This window comes from Scomber japonicus, chromosome 2, assembly GCF_027409825.1.
Source record: "Scomber japonicus isolate fScoJap1 chromosome 2, fScoJap1.pri, whole genome shotgun sequence".
NCBI classification, from domain to species: Eukaryota; Metazoa; Chordata; class Actinopteri; order Scombriformes; family Scombridae; genus Scomber; species Scomber japonicus.
Window position 1 is genome coordinate 6,767,551 of NC_070579.1, and position 13,371 is coordinate 6,780,921.

General features: G+C 45.8%; 1 protein-coding gene across 1 annotated transcript; it reads left to right on the top strand.

Moving 5' to 3' along the window:
* Window positions 1-7,553: 7,553 nt before the first annotated feature.
* Window positions 7,554-8,760, top strand: lcor (ligand dependent nuclear receptor corepressor). The gene has a single exon (XM_053341144.1). The coding sequence runs from the start codon at window positions 7,554-7,556 to the stop codon at window positions 8,727-8,729; it is 1,176 nt and encodes a 391-aa protein (XP_053197119.1). The 3' UTR covers window positions 8,730-8,760.
* The last annotated feature ends 4,611 nt before the right edge of the window (window positions 8,761-13,371 follow it).

The following is a 13,371-nucleotide window of genomic DNA, read 5'->3' on the forward strand; positions in this document are numbered from 1 at the left end:
GAGGAAAGGAAAGACGGAAGGAAGGAAGAAGGAAGGAAGGAAAGATGGAAGGGAGGAAGGAAAGACGGAAGGGAGGAAGGAAGGAAGGAAGGAAGAGAGGAAGGAAGGAAAGGAGGGAGGAAGGAAGGAAGGAAGGAAAGATGGAAGGGAGGAAGTTCTAAGTCATTGCACAACAACTAATTGGTGCTTAATAATGAAGGCTGGGAGAAACAACTCATTTGCAACTGTTTTGTCTAATTGTAAACCTCGTTATGAAAAAGGAAGAGATGCAGTAGACTGTTTTCATTTTTTTATTTATTTCTAAGACTTGTTACATTTTACTTAACAGGTCTGTGTGGGCATTAAAAAAAGCATAATTATTGCCTGGATAAGTGACAAAATGTTAATTCCCTCAAGTCACAATAACACTATTATTCATATAGTCGAGTATCAATAGGATTCATTGCACATTCATGCTTTCATGCATGCAGAATGGAAGGAAGGAAGGAGGGAAGGAGGGAAGGAAAGATGGAAGGGAGGGAGGAAGGAAGGAAGGAAGGAGGGGAGAAAGGAAGGAAGGAAAGAAAGATGGAAGGGAGGAAGGAAGGAAGGAAGGAAGGAAAGGACGAAGGGAGGAAGAATGAAGCAAAGTAGGTAGGAAGGGAGGAAGGAAGGAAGGAAGGAAAGATGGAAGGGAGGGAGGAAAGAAGGATGGAAGGAAGGAGGGGAGGGAGGAAGGAAGGAAGGAAGGAAAGAAAGATGGAAGGGAGGAAGGAAGGAAGGAAGGAAAGATGGAAGAGAGGGAGGAAAGATGGAAGGGAGGAAGGAAGGAAGGAGGGGAGGAAGGAAGGAAGGGAGGAAGGAAGGAAGGAAGGATGGAAGGAAGGAGGGAGGGAGGAAGGAGGGAAGGAAGGAAAGACGGAAGGGAGGAAGGAAGGAAGGAAAGGACGAAGGGAGGAAGAATGAAGCAAAGTAGGGAGGAAGGAAGGAAGGAAGGAAAGATGGAAGGGAGGGAGGAAAGAAGGATGGAAGGAAGGAGGGGAGGGAGGAAGGAAGGAAGGAAGGAAAGAAAGATGGAAGGGAGGAAGGAAGGAAGGAAAGATGGAAGAGAGGGAGGAAAGATGGAAGGGAGGAAGGAAGGAAGGAAGGAGGGGAGGAAGGAAGGAAAGAAGAAAGGGAGGAAGGAAGGATGGAAGGAAGGAGGGAAGGTACGAGGGTAGGAAGGAAGGAAGGAAGGAAGGAAGGAAAGATGGAAGGAAGAAAGATGGAAGGAAGGGAGGAAGGAAGGAAGGAAGGATGGAAGGGAGGAAGTTCTAAGTCATTGCACAACAACTAATTGGTGCTTAATAATGAAGGCTGGGAGAAACAACTCATTTGCAACTGTTTTGTCTAATTGTAAACCTCGTTATGAAAAAGGAAGAGATGCAGTAGACTGATTTTATATTTTATTTATTTCTAAGACTTGTTACATTTTACTTAACAGGTCTGTGTGGGCATTAAAAAAAGCATAATTATTGCCTGGATAAGTGACAAAATGTTAATTCCCTCAAGTCACAATAACACTATTATTCATATAGTCGAGTATAAATAGGATTCATTGCACATTCATGCTTTCATGCATGCAGAATGGAAGGAAGGAAGGAAGGAAGGAGGGAAGGAAAGATGGAAGGGAGGGAGGGAGGAAGGAAGGAAGGAAGGAAAGATGGAAGAGAGGAAGGAAGGAAGGAGGGGAGGAAGGAAGGAAAGAAGAAAGGGAGGAAGGAAGGAAGGGAGGAAGAATGAAGGAAAGGAGGAAGGAAGGAGGGAAGGAAGGAGGGTAGGAAGGAAGGAAGGAAGGAAAGGAGGGAGGAATGAAGGAAGAAGGAAGGAAAGATGGAAGGGAGGAAGGAAAGACGGAAGGGAGGAAGGAAGGAAGGAAGGAAGGGAGGAAAGATGGAAGGGAGGGAAGGAAGGAAAGACGGAGGGAGGAAGGAAGGAAGGAAGATGATGGAAGGGAGGAAGGAAAGACGGAAGGGAGGAAGGAAGGAAGGAAAGATGGAAGGGAGGAAGGAAAGACGGAAGGGAGGAAGGAAGGAAGGGAGGAAGGAAAGATGGAAGGGAGGAAGGAAAGACGGAAGGGAGGAAGGAAGGAAGGGAGGAAGGAAAGATGGAAGGGAGGAAGGAAAGACGGAAGGAAGGAAGGGAGGAAGGAAGGAAAGATGGAAGGGAGGAAGGAAAGACGGAAGGGAGGAAGGAAGGAAGGAAGGAAGAGAGGAAGGAAGGAAAGGAGGGAGGAAGGAAGGAAGGAAGGAAAGATGGAAGGGAGGAAGTTCTAAGTCATTGCACAACAACTAATTGGTGCTTAATAATGAAGGCTGGGAGAAACAACTCATTTGCAACTGTTTTGTCTAATTGTAAACCTCGTTATGAAAAAGGAAGAGATGCAGTAGACTGTTTCATTTTTTTATTTATTTCTAAGACTTGTTACATTTTACTTAACAGGTCTGTGTGGGCATTAAAAAAAACATAATTATTGCCTGGATAAGTGACAAAATGTTAATTCCCTCAAGTCACAATAACACTATTATTCATATAGTCGAGTATCAATAGGATTCATTGCACATTCATGCTTTCATGCATGCAGAATGGAAGGAAGGAAGGAGGGAAGGAGGGAAGGAAAGATGGAAGGGAGGGAGGAAGGAAGGAAGGAAGGAGGGGAGAAAGGAAGGAAGGAAAGAAAGATGGAGGGAGGAAGGAAGGAAGGAAGGAAGGAAAGGACGAAGGGAGGAAGAATGAAGCAAAGTAGGTAGGAAGGGAGGAAGGAAGGAAGGAAGGAAAGATGGAAGGGAGGGAGGAAAGAAGGATGGAAGGAAGGAGGGGAGGGAGGAAGGAAGGAAGGAAGGAAAGAAAGATGGAAGGGAGGAAGGAAGGAAGGAAGGAAAGATGGAAGAGAGGGAGGAAAGATGGAAGGGAGGAAGGAAGGAAGGAGGGGAGGAAGGAAGGAAGGGAGGAAGGAAGGAAGGAAGGATGGAAGGAAGGAGGGAGGGAGGAAGGAGGGAAGGAAGGAAAGACGGAAGGGAGGAAGGAAGGAAGGAAAGGACGAAGGGAGGAAGAATGAAGCAAAGTAGGGAGGAAGGAAGGAAGGAAGGAAAGATGGAAGGGAGGGAGGAAAGAAGGATGGAAGGAAGGAGGGGAGGGAGGAAGGAAGGAAGGAAGGAAAGAAAGATGGAAGGGAGGAAGGAAGGAAGGAAAGATGGAAGAGAGGGAGGAAAGATGGAAGGGAGGAAGGAAGGAAGGAAGGAGGGGAGGAAGGAAGGAAAGAAGAAAGGGAGGAAGGAAGGATGGAAGGAAGGAGGGAAGGTACGAGGGTAGGAAGGAAGGAAGGAAGGAAGGAAGGAAAGATGGAAGGAAGGAAAGATGGAAGGAAGGGAGGAAGGAAGGAAGGAAGGATGGAAGGGAGGAAGTTCTAAGTCATTGCACAACAACTAATTGGTGCTTAATAATGAAGGCTGGGAGAAACAACTCATTTGCAACTGTTTTGTCTAATTGTAAACCTCGTTATGAAAAAGGAAGAGATGCAGTAGACTGATTTTATATTTTATTTATTTCTAAGACTTGTTACATTTTACTTAACAGGTCTGTGTGGGCATTAAAAAAAGCATAATTATTGCCTGGATAAGTGACAAAATGTTAATTCCCTCAAGTCACAATAACACTATTATTCATATAGTCGAGTATAAATAGGATTCATTGCACATTCATGCTTTCATGCATGCAGAATGGAAGGAAGGAAGGAAGGAAGGAGGGAAGGAAAGATGGAAGGGAGGGAGGGAGGAAGGAAGGAAGGAAGGAAAGATGGAAGAGAGGAAGGAAGGAAGGAGGGGAGGAAGGAAGGAAAGAAGAAAGGGAGGAAGGAAGGAAGGGAGGAAGAATGAAGGAAAGGAGGAAGGAAGGAGGGAAGGAAGGAGGGTAGGAAGGAAGGAAGGAAGGAAAGGAGGGAGGAATGAAGGAAGAAGGAAGGAAAGATGGAAGGGAGGAAGGAAAGACGGAAGGGAGGAAGGAAGGAAGGAAGGAAGGGAGGAAAGATGGAAGGGAGGGAAGGAAGGAAAGACGGAAGGGAGGAAGGAAGGAAGGAAAGATGGAAGGGAGGAAGGAAAGACGGAAGGGAGGAAGGAAGGAAGGAAAGATGGAAGGGAGGAAGGAAAGACGGAAGGGAGGAAGGAAGGAAGGGAGGAAGGAAAGATGGAAGGGAGGAAGGAAAGACGGAAGGGAGGAAGGAAGGAAGGGAGGAAGGAAAGATGGAAGGGAGGAAGGAAAGACGGAAGGAAGGAAGGGAGGAAGGAAGGAAAGATGGAAGGGAGGAAGGAAAGACGGAAGGGAGGAAGGAAGGAAGGAAGGAAGAGAGGAAGGAAGGAAAGGAGGGAGGAAGGAAGGAAGGAAGGAAAGATGGAAGGGAGGAAGTTCTAAGTCATTGCACAACAACTAATTGGTGCTTAATAATGAAGGCTGGGAGAAACAACTCATTTGCAACTGTTTTGTCTAATTGTAAACCTCGTTATGAAAAAGGAAGAGATGCAGTAGACTGTTTTTTTATTTTATTTATTTCTAAGACTTGTTACATTTTACTTAACAGGTCTGTGTGGGCATTAAAAAAAACATAATTATTGCCTGGATAAGTGACAAAATGTTAATTCCCTCAAGTCACAATAACACTATTATTCATGTAGTAGAGGATTCATTGCACATTCATGCTTTCATGCATGCAGAATGGAAGGAAGGAAGGAAGGAAGGAAGGAGGGAAGGAAAGATGGAAGGGAGGGAGGAAGGAAGGAAGGAAGGAGGGGAGAAAGGAAGGAAGGAAAGAAAGATGGAAGGGAGGGAGGAAGGAAGGAAGGAAGGAGGGGAGAAAGGCAGGAAGGAAAGGAGGGGGAAGGGAGGAAGGAAGGAAGGAAAGATGGAAGGGAGGAAGTTATAAGTCATTGCACAACAGGAAGAATGAAGCAAAGTAGGGAGGAAGGGAGGAAGGAAGGAAAGATGGAAGGGAGGGAGGAAAGAAGGATGGAAGGAAGGAGGGGAGGGAGGAAGGAAGGAAGGAAGGAAAGAAAGATGGAAGGGAGGAAGGAAGGAAGGAAGGAAGGAAGGAAGGAAAGATGGAAGAGAGGGAGGAAAGATGGAAGGGAGGAAGGAAGGAAGGAGGGGAGGAAGGAAGGAAAGAAGAAAGGGAGGAAGGAAGGAAGGAACGAACGAACGAACGAGGGTAGGAAGGAAGGAAGGAAGGAAGGAAAGGAGGGAGGAAGGAAGGAAAGAAAGATGGAAGGGAGGAAGGAAAGACGGAAGGAAGGAAGGGAGGAAGGAAGGAAAGATGGAAGGGAGGAAGGAAAGAAGGATGGAAGGAAGGAGGGGAGGAAGGAAGGAAGGAAAGGAGGGAGGAAGGAAGGAAAGAAAGATGGAAGGGAGGAAGGAAGGAAGGAAGGAAGGAAGGAAGGAGGGAAGGAAAGATGGAAGGGAGGGAGGAAGGAAGGAAGGAAGGAGGGAAGGAAAGATGGAAGGGAGGGAGGAAGGAAGGAAGGAAGGAAGGAGGGGAGGAAGGAAGGACGGAAAGGAGGGAAGGAAAGAAAGAAGGGAGGAAGGAAGGAAGGAAGGAGGGGAAAGGAAGGAAGGAAGGAAGGAAAGATGGAAGAGAGGGAGGAAAGACGGAAGGGAGGAAGGGAGGAAGGAAAGGAAGGAAAGGAGGGAGGAAGGAAGGATGGAAGGAAGGAAGGAAGGAAAGGAGGGGGGAGGGAGGAAGGAAGGAAGGAAGGAAAGATGGAAGGGAGGAAGTTATAAGTCATTGCACAACAACTAATTGGTGCTTAATAATGAAGGCTGGGAGAAACAACTCATTTGCAACTGTTTTGTCTAATTGTAAACCTCGTTATGAAAAAGGAAGAGATGCAGTAGACTGTTTTTTTATTTTATTTATTTCTAAGACTTGTTACATTTTACTTAACAGGTCTGTGTGGGCATTAAAAAAAAACATAATTATTGCCTGGATAAGTGACAAAATGTTAATTCCCTCAAGTCACAATAACACTATTATTCATATAGTCGAGGATTCATTGCACACTGCAGATGTTTTAAGATACTCACTGATGAGAGTTCTGCTTTCATGCATGCAGAATGGAAGGAAGGAAGGAAGGAGGGAAGGAAGGAAGGAAAGATGGAAGAGAGGGAGGAAAGATGGAAGGGAGGGAGGAAGGAAAGAAGGAAGGGAGGAAGAATGAAGGAAAGGAGGAAGGAAGGAGGGGAGGAAGGTAGGAAGGAAAGGAGGGAGGAAGGGATGATGGAAGGAAGGAGGGAAGGAAGGAGAGGAGGAAGGAAGGAAGGAAAGGAGGGAGGAAAGATGGAAGGGAGGAAAGAGGGAAGGAAGGAGGTGAGGAAGGAAAGGAGGGAGGAATGAAGGAAGGGAGGAAGGAAGGAGGGGAGGAAGGCAGGAAGGAAAGGAGGGGGAAGGGAGGAAGGAAGGAAGGAAGGAAAGGACGAAGGGAGGAAGAAAGAGGGTGTGAGGAGGACTGAAAGACTGCAGCCAGGTGTGTGTTTCCTGTTATCCTCGAGTCAAGGAAGGAAGGAAAGATGGAAAGGAGGAAGAATGAAGGAAAGGAGGAAGGGAAGGAAGGAGGGGAGGGAGGAAGGAAGGAAGGAAGGAACCTTTGCTGCAGGTCATTCCCGGTTATTTTTAAAAACGGAGACATTAACTTCGTTTGCACCCTCTGTTTAGACGCAAACGGAGAATTCGCCCCTGAAAACGATGTTTTTTAAAAACTCCGGCCAGAGTGGAGATTTTTGCATGTAAACAGAGAAAAACGGAGATTTGGGGAGCCGGAAACTGCTCCTGGGTTAAATGTGACATAGTTTATAATCTATGGTGATCATGGATGCAGAATAGCAGTCACATTTATGCTGGTACAATCCCTTTATATTAGTGCTGTATTATGTGGAGGAATGAATTGACGTTGTTGTTGTTGTTATGCGGGATTCTGATTAGCTAACGTGGGTTTGAGCTGCTCTTGACGGCAGATATACACGGGTTAGTGTTTCTGAAAACAGACTGGTGTGCACGCAGTTTTCTTTGTAAACAGAGATGATGAAATGTCCGTTCATGAAAATAGCCGGGCACGTGTAAACATAGTCTCAAAATGTAGAAAAATGTAAAACATGGAAAATGTTGCTTGGGTAGTCGAGTGGTTAAAGCACGTACCTCATAATCGCAGCACCTGGTTCAAATCTAGCAAGGAACCTTTGCTGCAGGTCATTCCTCTCTCTCTCTCTCTCTCTCTCTCTCTGTCTCTCTCTCTCTCTCTCTCTCTCTCTCCTTGTTTCTTATCAGCCTGCTGTGGTTTATCTTACAACAGTTTCAAATGTAATATCTGTTAGGGAATTTTCCATCATTTACGTCAATCATTGGCATGAACTGGATCAAACTTTGCCTTCATTGCGAGGCCACACCGAATCTTTACTGTGCAACCCTGTCTCCCCAAACTCTCCATTAAGCCCTGTTCTCAGGAATCAGTGTTGTTTAATTGTGAGATCTCTATAAGACACTGTTCATGATTTTAATGCATTTCTTTTTCTTCTCTCCATCCAGACGTTCCCTCAAAGTGGAACAAGCCCTGCCAGAGGTGGACGAGGACGACGGCCTGCTGCAGAGAAGCTTGCAGGACGGACTGAGAGAGAACTACATCACCTCCAGCTCTTTCAAGCCCCCGATGGCCCGCTCGCTTCGCATCAAGGAAGAGCTCCTCAGCCAGAAGCACCGCCTCCTGAGTCAGCCTGCTGCTCTTTCATTGGCTAATCTGGAGTCAGCCGGCTTGCTCAATCACGCGCAGTCCCACTCCTTGCTCGGCCAGAAGGGCTCTTCCTCTTTCTGGGGGAGCAAGGCCCACCTCGACAGCCTGATGAAATTCAAGCAGGCCAGCGGAGCTCTGAGTGGGGCCCTCAGCGAGCTCAAAGACCTGCCTACGTTCCTGGAGAATCACAACCACCACGGAGCCTTCTCCTTCAAGAGTTCCCTCCATCATCACCACCACAATCAGGTCTCCAAGGCCCAACACCACCACCACGACGGCAAGAGAGACCAGGGCCACTCGCCTCCTGTCGACCTAAAGATACCCCAGGTTCGGGGCATGGATCTCTCCTGGGACTCTCATGCCTCCGAACTGTATGGCTACGGCGCCATGGGGGTCGGAGGCGGCGGCCACGGGGAGAACAGCTTGAGCCGGAAGCTGAGAGCCATCCTACCCAAGCAGAACCGCCGGGGAGGAAGCCTCGGGAGCCTGTTGGACGGAGCTGCCGACTACTGGAGCGCCGACTTGGACCACTCCAGTTCCGGGCCGGCGTACTCCACCTCCGACGTGGAAGGGGACCCGAACTCCAAGCAGCCGAGGAAGAAGAGGGGCCGCTACCGCCAGTACAACACCGAGATCCTGGAGGAGGCCATTACGGTGGTGATGAGCGGGAAGATGAGCGTGTCCAAGGCGCAGAACATGTACGGGATCCCGCACAGCACCCTGGAGTACAAGGTAAAGGAGCGCTTGGGAACCCTGAAGAACCCCCCAAAGAAGAAGATCAAGCTGATGATGAAGATGGAAGCAGGAGGGCCGGATTTTCCCGCGGAGTCAGAGAACACACCCACCGCAACCTCACGAGAAGACGACGGGCCGCCGCTGGCAGCCGCGGAGCTCAAGGACGATGTAAAAGAAGAGATCGATGACAATTTCAAACCAATCGACTAAAAAAAAAAACGACTAACACATTTAAACCTCAGTCACATGACAACACAAAGTAATTTGAAAAAACACAAAAAACGGATCGGGCTTTATTTGTGCCAATTTACTTTGCAGTATCTGGGTGAGCACAAAACGCAGGGATAAATATGAGGATTCTTTAAAAACAAACAAAAAACCGCAAAAACTGGAGAGAAAACGTCAAACATCAAACGGATGGTTTTTAAAACTAGCGTCACTTGAACGACGCCCAACACGCATTTGTTTAGCTTTTATATCCAGGGGCTTAACAAATGCAGCTAAAGACAAAGGTTAAGTGACAATTAATGAAATTTCCTTAAGCATGCTGATAATCCCCCAGCCCAAAACCCAACCCAATCCCCCACCCCCCCAAAAAAAAAAACCCAACCCCCTCTCCCTCCTCTCTTTTCTGAACTTGAAACACTGAACCTTTCGGCTGCTTATAAATGCAGTTTTTTTGGGTTCGGACCATTCCAATCCAATTTTGGGGGGGGGGGGAAATGAGGGGTAAGGGTTTGAAAATTAACTCCTTTATGAAAGAGAGAAAACTGACAAATTAAAAAGCCCCCCCCCCCACGTTAACTGCTCCCCTCATGTCATGGAGTACTAGCTGAAAACAAAAAATTGGTAAGTGAACTGATGATTTGACATTTGAAGCCAACTGTTAAAGGTTTTAATCATGCCATCGATATTCCTCACCGGGGTTTCTTGAATCAAAACCCATTTTTTTGCCAGGTAGCCATGACGACGCTTTAACTGCAAATCTTCTTTTTTTTTTTTTTTTCTTTTTCCCTCCTTTTTTTAAAACAGATTTTCCTGCTAATTTCCGTGTGGACGAAAGCAACATTAACCCGTCCTTTTTTTTGTTTTTTTCGAACGAGAAAAAAAAGACACACAAAAGTCATTCAGGGATGCATGTTTGTGAGTTTCGTGGATACTACTGACTTCTAATATAATTTCACCTCTTCTTTTTTTTTCCTCTATCTTTTATTTCGTTTGATTTTGCTTTCTTTTGCACTACACTTTGGGTCTGGCGCTTACGGACCAGGTTACCTCGGCATTGTTGCCCTTGCATCATGCACTTATTATGGTCTGTCTCTGAAGCCCAGTCGCAACCTCGCAAACGGGTCAAAAGGTGCAAATCGCCTTCGCAACGCTGATCCATAATCAGATCCAGGAAGCTCTTTAACCCTCTTTTTTGCCAAGGGACAAGTTGAGGGGTAATCTGATTATGGATCAGCTGGGGTTTCTTTAAGGCGGGATGCTACCTCATGGACCTCCATCAGTGTCTCACTGCTGATCCTGGAAAGCCAGAGCCCCCCCCCCCCCCCCCCCCCCCTCATGGAGATCTGTACTGGATTAAAGCCTTTTTAGGATCAGAATGTGAAACTCTGCTGCTATCCAGTTGATTATCTAGCTCATATGTACAAAGAGTTAGCTAGTTTTAGCTAATACGTTTAAGCTAGTTTTAGCTAATGCATTTTAGCTAGTTTTAGCTAATGCGTTTTATGCTAGTTTTAGCTAATGCGTTTTATGCTAGTTTTTAGCTAATGCGTTTTAGCTTGTTTTAGCTAACGTGTTTTAGCTAGTGCTAGCTAACAACAACTACAACACATTGCTGATGGTTTGTTTTCTTTTTGTTTCTTTTGCTTTTCTAATCAAACTAAGCAGAAGCGGCTTAGCTTAGCTTAGCTGATGAAGTTATTAAAGAATCTTCTCCCTCACACTTCAAAGACAGTTTTAAAGGCAGTTTACTACGACAATGTGCATTTATAGAGAGGTGTTCATTTTAGTGGGTGGCGGGTGGGCAATATGCAGTGGGGAGGGGTAGTTGATAGAGGTGAGGGAAAGGCAGATTTAATATATTATAAATTATTATGACTGATGACGTTAAAAGCCAATCCGTGATTCTGGAAGATTTTCCTTTTTTTCTCCTCGTTTTTTAACTCAGGGTAACTGAGACAGATGATGTGGGGCTTTTCAGATCGTGGCTGTTTTCCTGTTGGACCTATAGTTGACAGACAGGAGGACGAGTCACGCCTCTCTCTCACTAATGCTTCGTCTGCTGGGAGGGGGGGCTATGTGAGTAAATATAGCAGCATAGCGCCATAGCCGACAGACCTGTAGAAGAAGAAGAATCATGAAGAAAGAAAGAAAGAACAGAAAAGACACCGACGTTGGCTTTTTGGTGGGGTTGCATCAAAACTTATGGCGCTAAACTTCGAAAATAGCACTTTTCAAAAATAAGAGAAAACAAGAGAGAGAAAGAGAAAGAGAGAAAGCTGTCTTGAGGTTATGCATGTAGTGTAGCTCTTCTTCTCTGGGGGATAACGGAGCAGGGATCGATGATGAGGAGGGCAAGAGAGATGGAGGAGGAAAAAAAAAAAAAGCTTTAGTGTGTTAAGACTTTCAAGAAGGCTGCAGCTTGGACCCAAACTACTTTTTTCTCTCCACTCGATTACCTCCTCAAGTTTAAAAAAAAAAAAAAAACTTTAAAAAAAAAAAAAAAAAAGGTCAACAGCTTGAACAAGTTAAGTTGTGTGTAGTGTCGTCTTGTCGTTTTCCCTCCTCCCCTCGTCACTGAAGCACCAGGGATAGATGAACTATCGCCACGTCTTACCAGGCGGGGGACCCCTCAGAATATCCCTCAGAGGACACAAGTGTAAAGAAAAAAGAAAAAAAAAGCTCTTTTAGTATTTTTTCCATTCAGGAAAAGATTTGAAGGAGATGACAAAAGCTTTTTTTTTTTTGCGTGTCATGTTTTTTTTTATTCTTGTTTTTTTTTTTTCCTGCTCTGTGGTAAATGTTGCTCTTCGCTCCGAACACTGCCTGGTGCTCACCCAGTCTGTGAGACTTTTAACATGAGAACTTGTACCTCTCTCTCTCTCTGTTCAGATGAAATGATGATGATGATGATGATGATGATGATGATGATTCACTCCTTTTTGAAATGTAATGTACATTTTTATTTATTTGATTTTTTTTTTGTTGTTTTAGGTTGTTTTATTTTTTCTTTCTTTTTCTCTCTTTGATTATTCTTCTCTTCCAAATGGCATGCACCACTTTGTTTGTGGCTGATTTTGGGGGGGGGGGGTCCGGCCAATCGAATATATCATGTTGAGAGGATTTCAACACAATTAATCCTGAGCCAGAGAAGCTAAAACTCTTTCACGTTATGAATGGGTCATTATTATTATTATTATTAGACTTGTTTACTACCTGTTGCATACAATCTTATATCCCCCCTCTACTATCGCTCCCTTGGCTTAATTGGCACATATGCACGGCCAACGGGAGAGAGCTCTAGAAAAGACCCCTGAAACAACAGTATTGGCGGGGGGGGGGGGGGGGGGGGGGGGGGGGGGGTTCGTCACCATGCATGAAATGCGTCCAACACTTAAACAATGCTGAGCATTTGAAGTGTCTAATAGTCGTCTTTGTGCGTCCGGTTGGACCAGCGAAGGACAATGCACTGATCTGATCTGATAGTTAAAACGGGATCCAGTGCTGATAGCGTAGCACTTCTTCTCTTCAACACGCCTCTGATTTAAAAAAAAAAAAAAAAAAAAGGCATGATAGCTGCTCACTGAAGTTTAATAAAACACGACTTACAGGACAGGATTACCTAATTACCCCCCCCCCCCCATTAACCCTTTATTGGGCAAATAATTATATTTGGTAACTTCTGTAAATATCCCAAAATATCCTTCCTTCCTTCCTTCCTTTCCTAACTCCCTGCCTTCTTTCTTCCCTTCCTCTTTTCCTTAATCCCCCCCTCGTTCCTTATTTCCTCCGTCCTTCTTTCCTTTCCTTCCTTCCATCTGTCCTTGCTCCCTCCCTCCTTCTGTCCTCCCTTCCTTCTTTCCTTCATTCGTCCTTCCTTCCTTCCTTTCCTTCCTTCCATCTGTTCTTCCTCCCTCCGTCCTTCCTTCCTTCCTTTCCTTCCTTCCATCTGTTCTTCCTCCCTCCCTCCTTCTCTCCTCCCTTCCTTCCTTCTTTCCTTCCTCCCTCCCTCCTTCCTTCCTTCCTTCCATCCTTCCTTCTTTCCTCCCTCCTTCTCTCCTCCCTTTCTTCTTTCCTTCCTCCATCCCCCTTTCTTCTTCTTTCCTTCCTTCTTTCTTCCCTTCCTCCCTCCCTCCTTCCTTCCCTTCCTTCCTTCCTTCCTTCCTTCCATCCTCCCTCCCTTCCTTCCTTCCTTCCTTCCTTCCTTTCAATGAGTGTCCTATAAAGGGTTAAAGCCCCCCCTCCATTCCCTTAAAAGACCTTCCCCCTACCTACCTTCCTTCCTTCCTTCCATCCTTCCTTCCTTCCTCCCTCCTTCCTTCCTTCCTATCCTTCTTTTCCTCCCTTCCTTCCTTCCTTCCTTCCTTTCAATGAGTGTCCTATAAAGGGTTAAAGCCCCCTACCCATCCCTCTAAAGGACCAGAACAGAACCAACCCCCTGGCTCTCTGCCTGTTAGCCTGTTTGATGTGAAGCATGTAAAGCATGGATGGATTTAGCCTTTATGTAGATTTACTGTGATTGGCACTTAATGCACAGGTTTGCATGGAAACTCCGACAGCACTTACACTCAACTCCCCTGAGAGGGGCGATTTCCTTGAGGGCCAAAAACGATCTCTGTGTATAATT